This window comes from Haemaphysalis longicornis, unplaced genomic scaffold, assembly GCF_048455015.1.
Source record: "Haemaphysalis longicornis isolate Haplotype H1 unplaced genomic scaffold, Haemaphysalis longicornis Haplotype H1 scaffold_3, whole genome shotgun sequence".
NCBI classification, from domain to species: domain Eukaryota; kingdom Metazoa; phylum Arthropoda; class Arachnida; order Ixodida; family Ixodidae; genus Haemaphysalis; species Haemaphysalis longicornis.
The window spans coordinates 47,288,868-47,304,891 of NW_027526335.1; the positions used below are offsets into that span (position 1 = coordinate 47,288,868).

Consider the following 16,024-nt stretch of genomic DNA (forward strand, 5'->3'; position numbering starts at 1 on the left):
TAGAAGTCTTGAATATTCACTGATACCAATTTTTGTGTGATCAAGTTCTTTCAAATTTAGTTTTGTTCCCCAAGATTGGAATTTACTGCCCTTCGATATCTTCATTCTAAGTTTTTTTCCACGACTTGGAGCATTACCTGTTTCTCTTCTACGGTTGCATCTTGTTTTGTACAATTATATTTTATGTACAGGTGCCGTCATATGTAATTGGAACAAGGATCTGCGAATATCTGTGGTTTTACGACAGCCATTACCGGTTTATAGGAAGCTTGTTCTACTAGGGAGGACTCTAAACACAACCCTATGCAGCCAGGCAGTTTCTGGCAAAAAACTCCTGTAAATTTCAGAGTACCCACTCCTGCCTCTGCCAGTGCACTGGCTGGAGTATTGTGAAATAAACGTACCTACATATTGTTGCCAGTCATTTTGTGTGCTATTGTACTTGCGCAGAACACCCAATTTTCAACCTACAGGGTCAACTAATGCACTTCCATTTAGTGGAAGCAGAGTTAGAATGGTAGCGAGCAAGCTTGTACTGTGGTCCTGCCATGTGAAAGGAGCAGAAAGTATGTTGTCAGCAAGTCCGCGCCCCCCCCCCCCCCCCCCCCCCCCCCCCTTTGTTAGCACTGAATCTGCCAAATTCCAGCTTTTTACAAGTGCTTGCGTCCCTTCAGGAGGTTCACATCTACAGCAGCCTGTGTGTAGGCACACATGCAACTGCGTAGAAATAAGACTGAAATGACGATTCGAAACAGAATTTGCAGGGTCATTTATTGGCCTGTTAAAAAAAACTTGTCGCATTCTAAAATACTTTGTACAGGAGAGTGGACAACGGTTCCTGCATTTCATACAGCGACAAGCTCGTCAGAGAAAGTTTAAAAATAAAACATGCATTGAATGTATTTAATAAAAATACATCATGCATTGTGTTAATGCAGGGGGCTGCTGGGATGAAGCACTATCAACAAGCATGGCGAAACAACACTGGACAGCAGAGGACAGCTAGTAGAGGTGCTGCTTTTTTTTTTTTTCTTTCAGATTCGTTTTGTCGCTGCGCGTTCGGAGACAAGCCACAAACATTTGCACTGGTATGAAGAATTGTGCACCACATGGTGCCAACGATGGAGCAGAAAGGTGCTCGCTGGAGAATTCTCTTTTCACGATGGAGTCCCCTCTTTGGTCATCTTTAGCATGGTAGTGTGGGGGACGGCTTCAGGTTGGCCACGCAGTGGAACCTAAAGAAAACGAGACCGGCGTTAAAGAGGTTGCAGCACATGTGAAAAGAAAAGCGAAAAGTGTGTGTGTGGGGGGGGGGGGGTGGGGGGGGGGACTCCCCTGCCTACCATGTTATACGATTTCTGCTGGAATAGGCAGTCTCCAGTTCACTACATAGCACAGAAATGATGTGAGCGAACATAGGGATAGAAAACCTAGGGAAGGCACAGTCTTCTCCTAGCCTTTTGTTTAACACATGCAGATATAAATCAACTCGGCAAGTTTATCGTAAAGCAAATGAGCGAGTGCGAATCTCAATCTTGTCTAGAGCCTGGCAATTGAGGAGAAACAAAATGCGAGGCACAGATATCACAAGTGTGGCCACTTTCCAAGGCTATGCGCATGAAGCAAACACGAACCACGGTAAATGACGTCGACAAACAAGCAAGAAACGCAAGCTGTATTCTCAGCCTGGCGCTATACCATTTGCGATAGAGTGGACATAACCCCCCCCTTCTTACTTCCCTTTAACACCACCGAACCTGTGGGTGAATCCAACGACTAGCAGCCCCCTGGCCATTCAAATACTCGTGGCCTTCTTGGCAGCCCATTCATCTTGCGAATTCAGAATGGGGAACCACTCCCACTTCAATAGGACGTTTTAGTACTGCCACCGTTCATTGTTTGAAACGATTGCTGGCCACTAACATGGGTGGTAAACGAGGCGCTTAAAGGGGTCCTGAAATACCTTCCGCCAATGCATGGATGTACATGTAACCAAATAAAGCAATGTATTAGCAATCTCCTCCCGCAAGAATTTTGTTAAAACGATGAGTATTAGCTGAGAAATCGTAAATCAAAAACCGTGCATTATCGTCGCGCCGCGTTTCCTCCTCTCGCTGTTGACGGCGCACGAGCCTTCCCTCCCACGATGCTGCGCTCCTCAGCGGTGACGTACTTCCGCTATGGCGCTCCTCGACTGCCGTCTGCTGCTACGGGCAAGCTTTGTTGACACCATGAATCCCGCACTCCGCTCAAGGCTCGAAAAGCGAACGAAAAATCTGGCTGCATTTGTGCGGGGGCCTGGCCTTTCCCTTTCGCGGTGTACGTTCCTGCAGTTGCTATCGGCGGCATGCGACTTTTTATCGGCGGCGAACTCGCAGCCGCACGGGGAGGATCGTGCGCTAGAAACACCTTTGATACACCGCGTACTGTTTATCCAAAAAGCGCCGTATCAGATGTGGCCCCGCTGGTGGCGGGCCTTATTTTGCGGCTGTGGTAATTCCTGCCGGCGGCATGTGAAAAAGACATTTTAAACCGATACAGAACCCGTGCACAAAACGCTTCAATCATGTGACCAGTTCAGCTTGGGGCGACGCGTGGTGGAGAGCAGCAACGTTGGCAAAACATGCTCCGGCGCGGCTCCGAGCTTTCTAGCACTGGAGCGAGCGCCATTTCTTTGACAATCTCAAACATCGGTTGCCTTGGCAACAAGGCACAAACCGCTCTAGAAGTCAGTTACGGTTGTGTGATCCCGGTTCAGCTTGGGGCCCCACCTCGCGACATGTGGGCACTGCAGGCGTACCATTTACTCCCATTGGGAAGTGCGAGATGCGTTTGGCATTACAGGAGGCGATGGTGTGTGTGTTGCGGACGCCTTTGTTTTGCGATGAAATGCGACGTTGTGCTTCTGCGGGTGGATAGTGCTTCCCATGGTCTGGATTATCTTTCTCGAGCGACGAGCGACGTACGACTCAACCTCGCATGGCGTATGTGCAGTGTGCGTGGCTAAAAGCCATCTCGGCTTGTGCGCCAGAGTTAAGTGACTTGCTGTTCGTCCCCGCAAACCGCGCGCGAGTTGAGTGTTGAATTTACGACGGGCAGGAGGGGGCAACCCATCATCTGTCAATCGCGGTTCAGACTTGCAACGCATGTTGTGATGTTGTGTTCGTTCGAAACGCATCTCTGGATTGTTTCGAAGTTGAATAAAATGTATGCGTCAAACCCGGGCATTCAGCTCAGGGCGTTCTCTGCGATTGCATGAAAGAAGTGCCATGGGGCTTCAGCGCTTTCGTTATGGAACGTACTCAGGTAAGAGAATATCCATGTCGTGTTATGGCCGTGTTGCATTCAATACAAACGGTTAAGCGTTTGTTTACACTTGTTTCGTTTGTCGTAAAATGTCCAAGCACTCCGGCACTCCGCTGGCAGATCAGCCGGCGAGCCGACGCTGAGCAGACGACTCATCTCTTTGCCGGAAGTGTGTGAAAAAACCGCCCAATAACAGGATGTCTAGCTCATGACGAACATCTGGGAATCGATGATGTAGACATGTGAAGATGGCGGCGTCCAAAAACACGAAGGGAAGGGTGAGAAAAAAGCGACAAACTTTGCAACAAAAGTGTGAGCTTTCCGCTGCGCGTAAAAGAGTAATACTTGGCACAGATGTCGTTGACAACCCAATTTAACGAGTGCGCTACTTCATTTAGTGTGCTCAAAACGCCTTTCAGGGCCCCTTTAATTTACAGGTGCTGACGTACAAAATAGATGTTTGATGACCTTGTAATCCAAGTGAAATATAGCTTGTATTCACTGGCAAGGCACACATGCAGGCAACCATGTGAGTGCGCCCTCAATGGTTAAGTCTGGCTCCACAGGATGGCGGTACTTGTCTGTGTTAAACCCATGACATGGGTTGGGCATTCCAAGCTCTACCCCACCGAACACAAAGTAATGCCTCGACTCCAATGCGGGTGCAATTAGCAGGGGTGATCCAGCCATTCGAACTATTGGAGCAATTTTTGGAGCCGAAAAAATGTTATTTTGGAGCACTACTGTATCAGAACTTGATTTTGGAGCAGCTTGGGAGCAGCACAAAACTTATGTTGCATCTTCATTTATCTGGAGATAAAGAAGGCTGGCAATCATTCAGTCAGGCAACGCTAATTACTTCCCCACAGTTGTAGACTCTGAAGCTGGTAACTAAAGCACCAAAAATGTCTGCCCCCACAGCCTTTAGACACCGCTGCAAGTGAAGCAGATGACAAGCGTTTCTTTAACTTAAAAAAAAACACCAAGTAATCATTACAAAAACTTACTCATACCAAAGAGGGGCCCATTTTATTTACAATAAAAATATTTCACTATGTCAAACATATTGCATTGATTTGTTGCTTCTTACTTGCCGTTTCGTTCAGTTCATCCAGCTCGGAGGGTCCGGCTCGACAATATTTAGACAGAAAATATTGCACTTCACACACATCACACCATACTATTGCTTCTTGCTTGCCTTCTTATTAAGTTCATTCAGCTCGGAGAGGGTGTGGCTCAAGGCAGAGTTGCCTTCTGCTAATAAAGCCTACCCTGTTGAAATAATGTCTTCAGCCCTTTTCAGCAGCGCACGGCATGGGATCCCCTTTTGTTCCAAATTCCACCTACCCGCCGCGGTGGCTCAGTGGCTAAGGCGTTGCGCTGCTGAGCACGAGGTCACGGGTTCGATTCCCGGCCGCGGCGGCCGCTTTTCTGATGGAGGCGAAAAGCAAAAACGCCCGTGTGTACGAGATTTCGGCGCACGATAAAGATCCCCAGGTGGTCAAAATTAATCCGGAGCCCTCCACTACGGCGCGCCTCATCGCCTGCGTTGCGTCGGCGCGTTAAACCCTACAATCAATCAATCAATCAATCCAAATTCCACCTGAGCCGCTTTTCATTGCCAACATCAGCACCACATTCCCGACCACTCAGGTCGTGGATAAGAGCAATATGAAGGGGCTTCATTTTCAATACCGTCACGCGAAATGAAAAAAAAAAAAGAACAAAAATCAACAACAAAGAGAAACCCGCTGCGAAAATCCCAAACGGCAAGTTGTTTAAACTTAGGGTGATGCAGTTTTGGCTAGCGCTACTCCACTGCACTAGCCCTAAATATAAGGCCGCACAGTAATAAAACGATTCGCCGCGAGCGCAGAAAAGAATAGACTCTCGTTTGCGCATCTTGTCACGAGTGGCCGAACGTCAATCGCTAGTTTTCTACAAGCGATACACGTGAAGTAATGCCATTATGCTTGTTTGCAGCAGCGCGGAAAACCACTCCATTGCGGACTCCACGCCATCGGTCTGTATGCATGCCGACTTGCCGAATCACCACTTCTCTGCTCCGAAGCGGCACCGTGGCTGCACTATTGCTGCACTGTGGCTGCACCATGAGCGAAGCTTGGCTGGGGCAACCGAATAATCGAGCGCACCGCTTCTTTCAAGTTGCCAACCTAGGAACCATCGTGCTGGTTAGCGGGAGAATGATCGTCTCGCTTCAGCTGGTTTGAGGGGACAACTCTCGGCCGAAAGACAGGGTTGAAGCAGGTTGAAGCGGTTCGGAGCATTTGGCGCAAGCAAAACACCACTGGGCGCAGCAGGGCGCAGGAGAGTACAATTGTAGCAAAATGGCGCAAATGGCGCAGCTGGATCACCCCTGAATTAGCAACATCTCTGTTGACACCATTGTTGAGAATCGGGTTGAAACGGAGCAGACGATGCACGCCAGCGTTTTTTTTTTCTTCGGCGTGCTGGCGCAGTGGCACGAGGCGCACCATGTCCGTGGCCATTTCCAGTGTTGCCAAGCGAGAATGAATAACACCTATACAAGCCAATGCAATATTCAACACGCATCTATTGTTCACCACCCCAAATCTTGCAAGGACGCAAGATGTGCAGGCACACACACGCAACAGCAAGCATGCCGCAGATGTGTTCCACTTTGCAGTCCATTTGCTTTTACTGCAAACACTGAACCCCTCACTCCTGAAGCCTATTGGCTGCCCTGTGCCCACGTCACACTCGCTGCCCCTTTGCCACCTTTGGAGTATCACCAAATACCTGCCTCCTGGGAAGACTGCATGCCACAATGCAAACCGTGTACTCACTTTGGTGTTTTGTACTTGTCATGTACTGCCCGTTGGGGGCGGGAGGGCGCATTGCAGAAGCTGCTGTACAGTGAGTGGATGCACTCCCGGAAGGCGGTCACCTCGTATCCAGAGTACTCCACAAGCTCCTGGCCCTGCACATGGGAAAAGGAGCACAGACGACGCATTTCACGGTGGTCCCGAGACGGCATGCCTTGACGGAACAGTTCTCATACTGCCCAACGGGCATTTCAAGCCGAGCAGACTAAGACACACGAGATAAAAGACAGCGAGAGGAAATTGTTCTAAAGCAGCTTGGAGCTAACAAGATGGCATATAATAGGCTAGGGTTTAGTGCAACTAAAGCAGTAGTAGCAAGAACCACTAGTAGTTGCCATAGTGGGACTACCGAACTAAACATGGAAGACAAGCAACTTGCTTCACGTCTACTTTATGCAACAGTATTCAAAAGCCAGTCAAAAAGTCAACCGTCATGCAAGAATGCATGATCAGCATGCAATTCCAGGTAGGGCATGCAGTAATGGAATACCAGATGCGGACGTGCCAGCAACGGGACGAGAGAACGGCGCCTGTGACCACTCACCCATGGATGCCTGCCAAGGGTGTGGTTGGCAAGGCAGAGGGCAGAGCCAGCAACAATGCTAGGCAGGAACTGCAGGTACGGCACGTCGTCCAGAAGTGCCAGCTCACACAGGTACTGCAGGGAAGGGAGGAGGAACCTTCAGGCACCAAGCAACGCAACCGCCTGGCATGCTGCGAAAGCTAGGTCTTTCGCAGCAGAGGAGGAGCAAGAGCACACCATATCCGGTGCAAAGAGGCATTTCTAAAGCCAGCAGAATAAAACTAAGGCAGATTCAGTATGAAAACTATTCCAGTTATCATCATCAGCAGCAGCAGCAGCAGCCTATCTACACCCACTGCATGGCAAAGGCCTCTCCCATGGATCCTCAATTATCCCGGTCCTGTGCTAACTGAGACCAATTTATCCCCGGAAACTACTCGATCTTACCTGCCCATCCAACTTTCCGTCGCCCGCTGCCACGCTTGCCTTTTCTAGGGATCCACTCTGTTACCCTTAATGACCAACGGTTATCTTGCCTTCGCAGTACATGCCCTGCCCACGTCCATTTCTGCTCATTAATTTCTACTAACACGCCCTTAACATGCGGCTGTTCCCCGACCCACTTTGCTCTCCTTGTCCCTTAATGTTACACCTATCATCTTCCGTTCTATTGCTCGCTGCATCGTCCCCAATTTAAGGGGAGACGTGGGTCTTGGAATCCCGAAATTTGGCAAAAAAAAAAAAAAAAAACGTTTTTGAACTGCCATTTTCGGAAAGAAGTATTTTTCTTCTTGTCAGCCAAATATCCAGACCCAGGAGTCTGTATTTGAGCCGTAATATCAATTTATATCACCGAAAACCGCTAAAATCGGCCAGTATTTGATGCAAAAATAGCAATTTTTTGACGGCTCGCCGCTCGGGTTCTGCATGCGCTATGGCGTCCATCTTGGTCTCATTTGAAAGTGCGTCTTCGTTTTCAAATCCCCGCCAGAACCGCTTCGTTTCATCCACTGGTTGCGAGTATACTCGGTGTAGAAAAAAAAAAAAAGACTGAAGGCACCGCCCATTTGGATACTGACTGCATGTGACCGCAGGGCACAATCTGATTTGCTGGGCACTGTGGGTCGTCTGCTCGGCGCACTCATCACTATGCAATGGCTCATGTACTCGTCTATGTGACGATCGGCAAAAGCACTGCACACCATAAAAATGAAGTAAACATATCTAGCGATAACCGAAAAGATGAACAAACAGTATTACAAAGCGCCTGGAATGCTCTTTGTGTGTCTGGCGGCAAGTTACCGCAAGAACGGCGCCGAGACAGAGGTAGGCTTAGCGCACCTGCGGACTGCCGAGACGATAGCGTTAGCAAGATGATTACACCCGAGGGTGTACTAATGTGCATTTCGGTGCATTGCACTAGTGTGCAAGATCAGCAGCAAATAGAAAGAAAAGAAATGATAAAGTGGAGGATGCCGCTTGCCGACGGCGCAAGGGAAGTGTATTCATTCTGTTATCAACGATGCTGCGGCGGGTCGGCCCGCATCCCGGCGCGCGCTTCCTTGTCGGCAAGATACCATACAGATGAGCGATTTGAAAATGATAAATGCTTGCACTGTTCACAACGTGCAGGGGCGACGTGATTTACGAGTAGATGAAATCGAAAATGTGGTTATCCCACGTAGCCAAGCGCATGCACGTCACAGAACAGTGTGGTGCATGCCATTACCAGCCCCTTTGTTGCAACTCATTTCGCGCGATGCAAATCGCCCTGAAGCCAATTTGATTGCAACGAATTAAGCAGTTAACATAAAATAAACGTTTACAAGGCTGAGGTGCCCATCATGCACCACAGTTGGTCGCCAAAGAGAGCCTGCGTGCTGCCAACAGCGTAAAAATTGAAGCAAAGTTCTGGCTTTGCTTTTGTTCAGGTTTTCTGCCAAGTGCCATCTGTGTATAGAGGATTTTATAATTTTGTCATGAACCGAGTTCAGCAAACTTGGTATGCTCGTGTTGAGCGAAAAGAAAGCTACATTCTAAAGCGTTTCGCCTTTTCACATGTTCAGTAAATAAAACTTAGTAAAACTTCAACCGCAATTTTCTCAGCTTCCCTTTTTTGCATATGTGCCTAGCCTTACAGAGGTTTCCAGGTCGTTTTTTTCAAAGGACTTCTATAAACGTTATACCGCTGAATTCGGGATGAAATGAACTGCATGGCGATGCTATTTTAATTGGCTCAATGTGCCTTAAATATGAGTAATAATACGAGCTCATTAAGTTTTCTGAAAACTACTTGGCATAATTAGACTAATTCTATCCAATCAACTATCTTTACAGGAATACAAATAGCATCAGCATGCATGGCAGGTCTTAAGCTACACATCCATACCATTTATTTTTAAAAATTTTGAATAAAAAGCCCCTTAAAGGCTCACAAGAAATTAATTAGGCTCCAGTATTTTCTTTGTAACTCAAAAAGCACTTATGCCACATGAAAACTAATCACATATTCGAAATGAGGGAAACAGAACACATACGCACAGCGATTTTCATTATCATAGACCAATTAATAAAGAAGTTCATTTCAAGACCCTCGTCTCCCCCTTTAGCGAGCCTCCAAGGTTCTGCCCCGTAGGTGAGGAGCGATAAGATGCAGCTGTCATATGCTTTCTTCTTCAGGGACACCGCCTCCCAACACAGAGGTCAGCCTTGGCAAACTTTCAGCTCAACCGAACAGGCAGCAACAGCAGGGGAAAGTTACGTACGTGGCCGAGATGCTTGGCCGTGTCTGGCGCGTGGTTGACCTGGGCAAAGCGCAGCAGAAAGTAGTTGATCGTGGGCACAGCCACGTGGAAGGAGAGAATCTTGAGCACCACGCGCTCCATCTTGAGAACTTGCTCGTGGGTGTACGTGTCATCCGTGATGTAGACAAACTCCTTCACCTCGGGCGGATAGATCTCCTCAAACTTGCTGCATGGCAACAAGACGGTAAAGATCAGTTGAAATGCAAATCTAGGTGTATAGTTTCCTGGAAGACAGTCACAGATGCAAGGTTATTGAACGTATGGCCAATTTATGCGAGCGTGTAGCTGCCAAAAGCTTTGAACAGTTTCATCGGGCAGTATAGAAATCGTTTTTCTTTGCACACAGTGTGCAAGATCTTAACCCTGTAATGCCCCAAACACTGAAAACCACAGTTGAAAATTCTAATGTGTTTTTACAATATAACTTACGACTCCAATAAAAAAGGAAAATTTTTTTTCTCTCCTGTGGTTATCAAATAAAATAATGTATTATATACCCATAAAAAGTAGGTATATGTATACCTACAAATATAATGTAGGTATATAATGAATCATTTAACCACTTATACCAACATATGTATACCTACATATAAACATTTGCGTATAATGTTACATATACCCATAAAAATTAGTGTAACTCTGTCAGAAGTGCTTATGATGGAGGAAGCCATCTTTCAAACTATCTGGGACAATGCGGCCAGTTATGGAACTATACTAGCTTCTTAAAAATGTTAAGGAGGTATCAAAGGATACAGTGGGCATTTCTTGGCAGTCTAAAGGCCCAGGTGTGTGCAAATCGATAAAAAAATTTGCTGCAAATGGTCAGCACATGTGCAGTGTGCACTTTCAGGTGGTACTACAACTCAAGCCAGCAATTTTGTGTTGTGGATTAAGCACCAAAGTAACCAAGACCAGATTCAGATTGCAGCAACAGGTGTGTAGCTCCAAACAGACAACTCAAATAGTGCCAGACACTTTCGCAGAGCAGTACATTCCAAACGAGAGCATCCTTACGCAGCAATGAGAAGCGAAGCCGTGCCGACGAGTTGGAGCTTGTTCCGCACTACAGACATGCTGGAGAGGAAGCGGTCGACGTACGAGACTGCCAGGAACAACGTCTCCGCGTGCAATTTGTACTCGTCGGCCACCTCAACCAGCCAGTCAACGAGGATGGTGCGCATAGAGGAGGTGATGTCCGGCTGCTTCTCCATGTAGTTTGCTTTCGGCCTGAACTTCAACTGCGAGGAGGAAGGGAAAACAGGAACACATCCAGTCATGAATAAAATGAAACGAGCCTTTCAAAACAGCACAGCGCTGCGAGTGGGCAAAGAAAAGGCGACGCTGGTTTATAGTAAAGCAGAAAGTAAGTGATCAGTTTTAAAGGCGGCGTCGGTAAAGGGCAACTGCACTCAAAATTTTTGACGTCTTGAAAACACTCTATAGCCTGCTGAAACAGACAGCAAGATGGAAAATACGACAGCTGAAATACACGCGTGGACGCCGCAAGCGGTCAGCAGAAATCCGAGAGATTTTGAAACCAAAATAGAGAAGAGCGCAGCCATTAAAGTGGCGTTGCAGCAGTCCAGCGAGCGGCCAGACAGTCAGCACCTTGGGAACAAGCCTGCAAGCAAGCTTCTACGTAAGCACGGAGCAGCAAATGGGTAAAGCATTTGCAGCAGAGCTCGACTGGTTTTCCAGCTGCATGGCTGGCCAGAAGAAGCAGCCCCCGTCGGCTGGAACCTCACAGGTGCGCATACCTGCCAGGTTCTCCGAGATGGCATTAGGGAGCTCTGACAGGGGAAGGGGGGAGGCTAAGGGATCGAAAAATTAGTAGCAGCAGAGTGCAATTATTTACACTGCTTCGTCCAAACAACTAATGAGGTATGCACCAACTGGTCAGATGCTAAATCTTTGGCGGGGCTGACGCCACCTTTTTCAGGAAGTCCTAGTAATACTGTAGAGCGTAACAATGATCGTACCTGTGACTCCTTGCCAAAAGAACGTGGATGAGGGTTGTGTTAGACATGATGATGATGATGAAAAAAATGTTCATTGCACAGAGTGGAACATGTTACGGCCGCTCGCCGGTAGGATGGGCGCTCGGAACTGGGTGCAATTTTGCTTTACCATACTGAACTGCCTCTCACATTTTGCGTTTGTGTTACTAAGCAGCTTAACTTGCACACATGGCCGACTACGCTTTTTAACCTCCTCAATTATCACGATGTCAATCGCTGTAGGATTGTATTATTGATTGATTGTAGGGTTTAACGCGCCGACGCAACGCAGGCGATGAGGCGCGCTGTAGTGGAGGGCTCCGGATTAATTTTGACCACCTGGGGATCTTTAACGTGCGCCGAAATCTCGTACACACGGGCGTTTTTGCTTTTTGCCTCCATCAGAAAAGCGGCCGCCGCGGCCGGGAATCGAACCCGCGACCTCGTGCTCAGCAGCGCAACGCCTTAGCCACTGAGCCACCGCGACGGGTGTAGGATTGTATTAGACTGTCAGGTAGCTCTGGCGCAATGTGTCCAAACTGGGAGAAAGGTTTGGGCTGACACGGGTGTGTATTCGGGAGATTTTCGTTTCGGCCGTACAATTGTACAAAACCATCAAAATTCGGGAGTCTCCCGGACAATTCGGGAAACCTGGCAGGTATGGGTGCGTAATGGCTGTTTATGCGATCCGCAGGCAGGTGCAGCGCGGTCTGCAGTGGAGCTTTTTTAAAGCTTCTGACTGATTAATGAAGCATTTCACGGGGCTATCACCCGTGTCCCAGCTGATTTGGTGGCACTTACTACACATTACAAATAAATTTGGTCGAGGTAAAATTCGAGTGCAGTTGGCCTTAAGTACACCTTTAAAAGCACGACGGCAGTGCCACACACATCCAGGAATGTTTTTCTCACAGCCACGCAAGTACGCAGCAAATGCGTCGACACGGGGCCCAACGACATCGAGCTCTCATGCAATGGAATTGGGGTTTCCATTTGTGTAGTGTGCACAGAAGGAAAAGGAAATTTGCAAGGAAGCACACAACTGGAGTTCAACACAGGACTGACATCGCAGAAATTCCCCAGAAACGCACCTCTTGGTCCCGCAGGTAGCCATAAATGTCCCGCGAATACTCCACACTGGACTCGAGTTCCCGAAGATCTGAGTAGCCCATGGGCTCGAGGGTGTGCAGGGACGTGTCCAGGACCATGGGAGACTCGCCCACTGTGGCAGAGAAGCACAGCGAACGCAATTAGGCAATCTGAACTGCTGGTGAACAAGCAAGGTAGCGTCTTTTATCTCAGCAACCGTGAAAATTATCGTCGGAAATTTCTCATGGCAGTCACCTCACATTGGCTAAGCAAACCACGCAGAGATTCTATGGGATAAATATTCTCTAGAAAGCCGTGTTGGCAGCTTCCCCTGAAGCACTGCAGTATAGTACTTGGTTTTAAACCAGAAGGCTCAGGTTCGAATCTGACATGGCAATGTTTTTTTCCTTTCAGAATTTGTGGGTCATCGTGATTTTTCTAATACTTTTTTTACTATGATTTTACCATATCAAGAGATTAATGCACAAGACTTCTAGAATGGGTTGAATTATGTTTAATATAGGTTGTGTTCTGTGTCAGGCTGGGTTAGATTAGGTTTGTTGCAGTTGGGTTGGATTTGAGTAGGTTACAACGCGTTCGGATAGGTTAAGCTAGGTCCGGTGAAGTTGCGTCATGTTAAGACACGTTGGGACGTTATATTCAGCAAATTTTAGGAGCTCAGCCAGCTTTTATGGAAACTGCCGTGAGAATTTCGCGGAGGTAATGCTCACGGCTGCCGCGAGATTAGACGCAGCCACAAAGCAACAGGGCGGACATTTGACGCTCGCTACTTGCCATCTCCCTCGCACTCCATGCCGCAGTCGGGCGACATCGGAGTTTCTGGGCCCACATTTTTTGGCGCTCCTGGAATTGCGACGCAGACGGGGGCCAGCGGGGAAGGAGGCCTTCCAGTCGGTGCGCCGGCCGTCTGCGGTTGTGCGGCGGCAACATCGCAAGAGTCGTCGAACACTTCGAAGTGACCCAGAGGGCGAGAGGTGTCAGTCGATGCTCCCAATCGCGCTGACCGCCTGACAGCAGCTGCAGCTTGCTGAAAAATTTTTAAAGGAGGAAGGGGAGGGGGGGGGGGGGGGGGGGAGGGGAAGGCGCAGTGGCTTGTCATATCAGCTAGTCGAAAATACTGCCGTTACCCATAGCCATGCCGACTCCGTTTCGGAAGCCTAGTTGATAGCGGTACGGCCGAGTGTTTACCGATACAGCAAAGCACACAAAACAATTCTCAGAATGTGAAGGGACATTACCCGTTTAGATGAGCAGTACTTCGTTCTGGGCAGGGCACAAGACGCGTATCAACACCGCGAAAATCAAACAGCTTGCTGAAAAATTGCCAATAGGCACTACCATCACGCTGCAGAGAGGTTAGTGAACAAGCCTGATAACAACAAACATAACGAAACACCTTTTTTTCAGCAGAAAAAAAAATGTCCGCAAGAAAAGGGAAGCGATAACTCGTGACTCGTGTAGGTGGTTCCCGAGCAGAAAGCCGAAATACTAAATCCCTGGCAAAGGGAAAACAATATCTCAGAGAAAACAGCAGGCACGGCAGGACTACTCAAGGAGACATCAAGTAACTACAAATATGAAATGAAAGCAAGACCGCTTCCACGTTAACAGCCACAACGTCGGACGAAATACGAGTCACAATACGTGCCATTACCAATTTCAAATACCACAATAAAAAGAAACCACAGCGCCCGTGCGACTTTAACGCAAATATGTTCGCACAAAAAAGAGAGGCCGTACCGGCACGCAACACATGTGCGACAACAAACAATGGTTGCGGATGCTAGGCACGCCAGAGCGTCAGCCCTACCTGCTTTGCGCAGTCTCGCCTGGGTAACGGCTTCTTGTCGACAACGGCGTTAGCTTGCAGGCATCCCAGAGCTTGCCTTTTGTGAACGGCCTGTCCAGCAGCCTTTTGTCCATTCCCGGTTGGCTTGGAGGGCTGGTTGAGAGGCCTCGAGTTTTCGTCAGCGTAGCCAACGGTCACGCTTGCGTTACGCCTCGCCATGTTTGAAGACTTTTTCCAGCGGCGAAGCTCGCTGCTTCGCGGAGGTGGTGCACTAGCTGGGCGTCTTTAGTGGCCGTCGTCCAGTTGATTCATGTGGCGGGCTGCTTTGCGAGCGGTCGCTGGCTGCCGGAATACCTGGAGCGGGTTGGTCGGCCCCGAAAAACGACCGCTATCTCGAGCAGCAGCCACGGCTGAATGGCCCTCCCCCAGCTGAGTGAGAAACGTTAAATTCCGCGCGAGCGTTTGTTGCACACAAACGGACCAATCCCGTTCGCCCATTTTGCCCCACGTGACGTGTACGTCATGATCTAGTGCGCGCTTTTCGACCGCAGCGCCATTTGCGGGTGACACAGCGCAGACGTAGAGTTATAAACGGTGCGTAGGGTGGTGCATTTCACCAAATTATTTGCGCTAAAATTACGCCCACTTTATGGATTTTAACGAGTTATTTATCTGTAAAGAAAACTAACGTTCTGTTGCGCACTCACAATTGTTTTTTTCCCGAAGTCAGTCAATTGGTCCATTTAAAAGGGAGGGTGGAGGGAGTGTGATGGGCTGCATTGCAAGTTGCGCTACAATTTGATTTCAGCGTTGACCTTATTAAATGCGTAACCGTCCAAAAGCAAATACCTTCGTTGTTTTACGCTCTGCCACATTTTCGCACCGTTTTCCGCACTCCATTTTGCTACTTTCGGTGCAGCTTTTATTGGACATGAAGGCCTAGGTGGTTGGGGTTGTGAAGCAGTTTTAGTTCTTAGTTTAACTTGGCAGTTCAGTGTGACGGTGATAACCCACCCTGCTTAACCACCAGCGCCATACTCTTCAAAACAAGCGGGCTCCGAAAGAAGGTACGACTGAGCAAGACATCAGGGCGCGTTTAAAACGTGGCTAAAAGTACGGTATTAACACTGGGACGACTGGGACACCTCGTTCGTGACATCGCTAATTACAGGGTTTCATTGCCTTTTCTATCATCAGGGTAGAACAACAACAAAAAATTCTGACATCTAATGGTCCAGTGAAGTGCAGGTAAGGAGGGTGAAATCCCTTACCTGCACTTCACTGGACCACTAGATGTCAGAATTTTTTGTTGTTGTTGTTCTACCCTGATGATAGAAAAGGCAATGAAACCCTGTAATTAGCGATGTCACGAACGAGGTGTCCCAGTCGTCCCAGTGTTAATACTACCGCACTTTTAGCCACGTTTTAAACGCGCCCTGATGTCTTGTTCAGTCGTACCTTCTTTCGGAGCCCGCTTGTTTTGAAGTTAATGGCGCTGGTGGTCAAGCAGGGTGGGTTATCACCGTCACACTGAACTGCCAAGTTAAACTAAGAACTAAAACTGCTTCACAACCCCAACCACCTAGGCCTTCATGTCCAATAAAAGCTGCACTGAAAGTAGGATGAGT

At 48.3% G+C, this 16,024-nt stretch overlaps 1 protein-coding gene across 1 annotated transcript; it reads right to left on the reverse strand.

Annotated features, from left to right (window-relative positions):
- Positions 1-743: 743 nt before the first annotated feature.
- LOC144174412 (G2/mitotic-specific cyclin-A-like) lies at positions 744-14,856 on the reverse strand. The gene is made up of 8 exons (XM_077703120.1): positions 14,418-14,856; positions 13,382-13,634; positions 12,589-12,719; positions 10,515-10,738; positions 9,462-9,666; positions 6,718-6,831; positions 6,135-6,268; positions 744-1,235 (listed from the first exon to the last, which is right to left on the reverse strand). The coding sequence occupies exons 1-8, from the start codon at positions 14,613-14,615 to the stop codon at positions 1,187-1,189; spliced, it is 1,308 nt and encodes a 435-aa protein (XP_077559246.1). The 5' UTR covers positions 14,616-14,856; the 3' UTR covers positions 744-1,186.
- Positions 14,857-16,024: the final 1,168 nt, after the last annotated feature.

Bases quoted from the DNA above. Each gene is read 5' to 3' on its own strand.
- LOC144174412 (XM_077703120.1), bottom strand. From the start codon at position 14,615: ATGGCGAGGCGTAACGCAAGCGTGACCGTTGGCTACGCTGACGAAAAC. The intron at 6,832-9,461 runs GTACGTAACTTT...CCTTCCCTGCAG, and splicing joins CGGCCAAGCATCTCGGCCAC to TACCTGTGTGAGCTGGCACT. The intron at 1,236-6,134 runs GTGAGTACACGG...CGTTTTCTTTAG, and splicing joins GACAAGTACAAAACACCAAA to GTTCCACTGCGTGGCCAACC.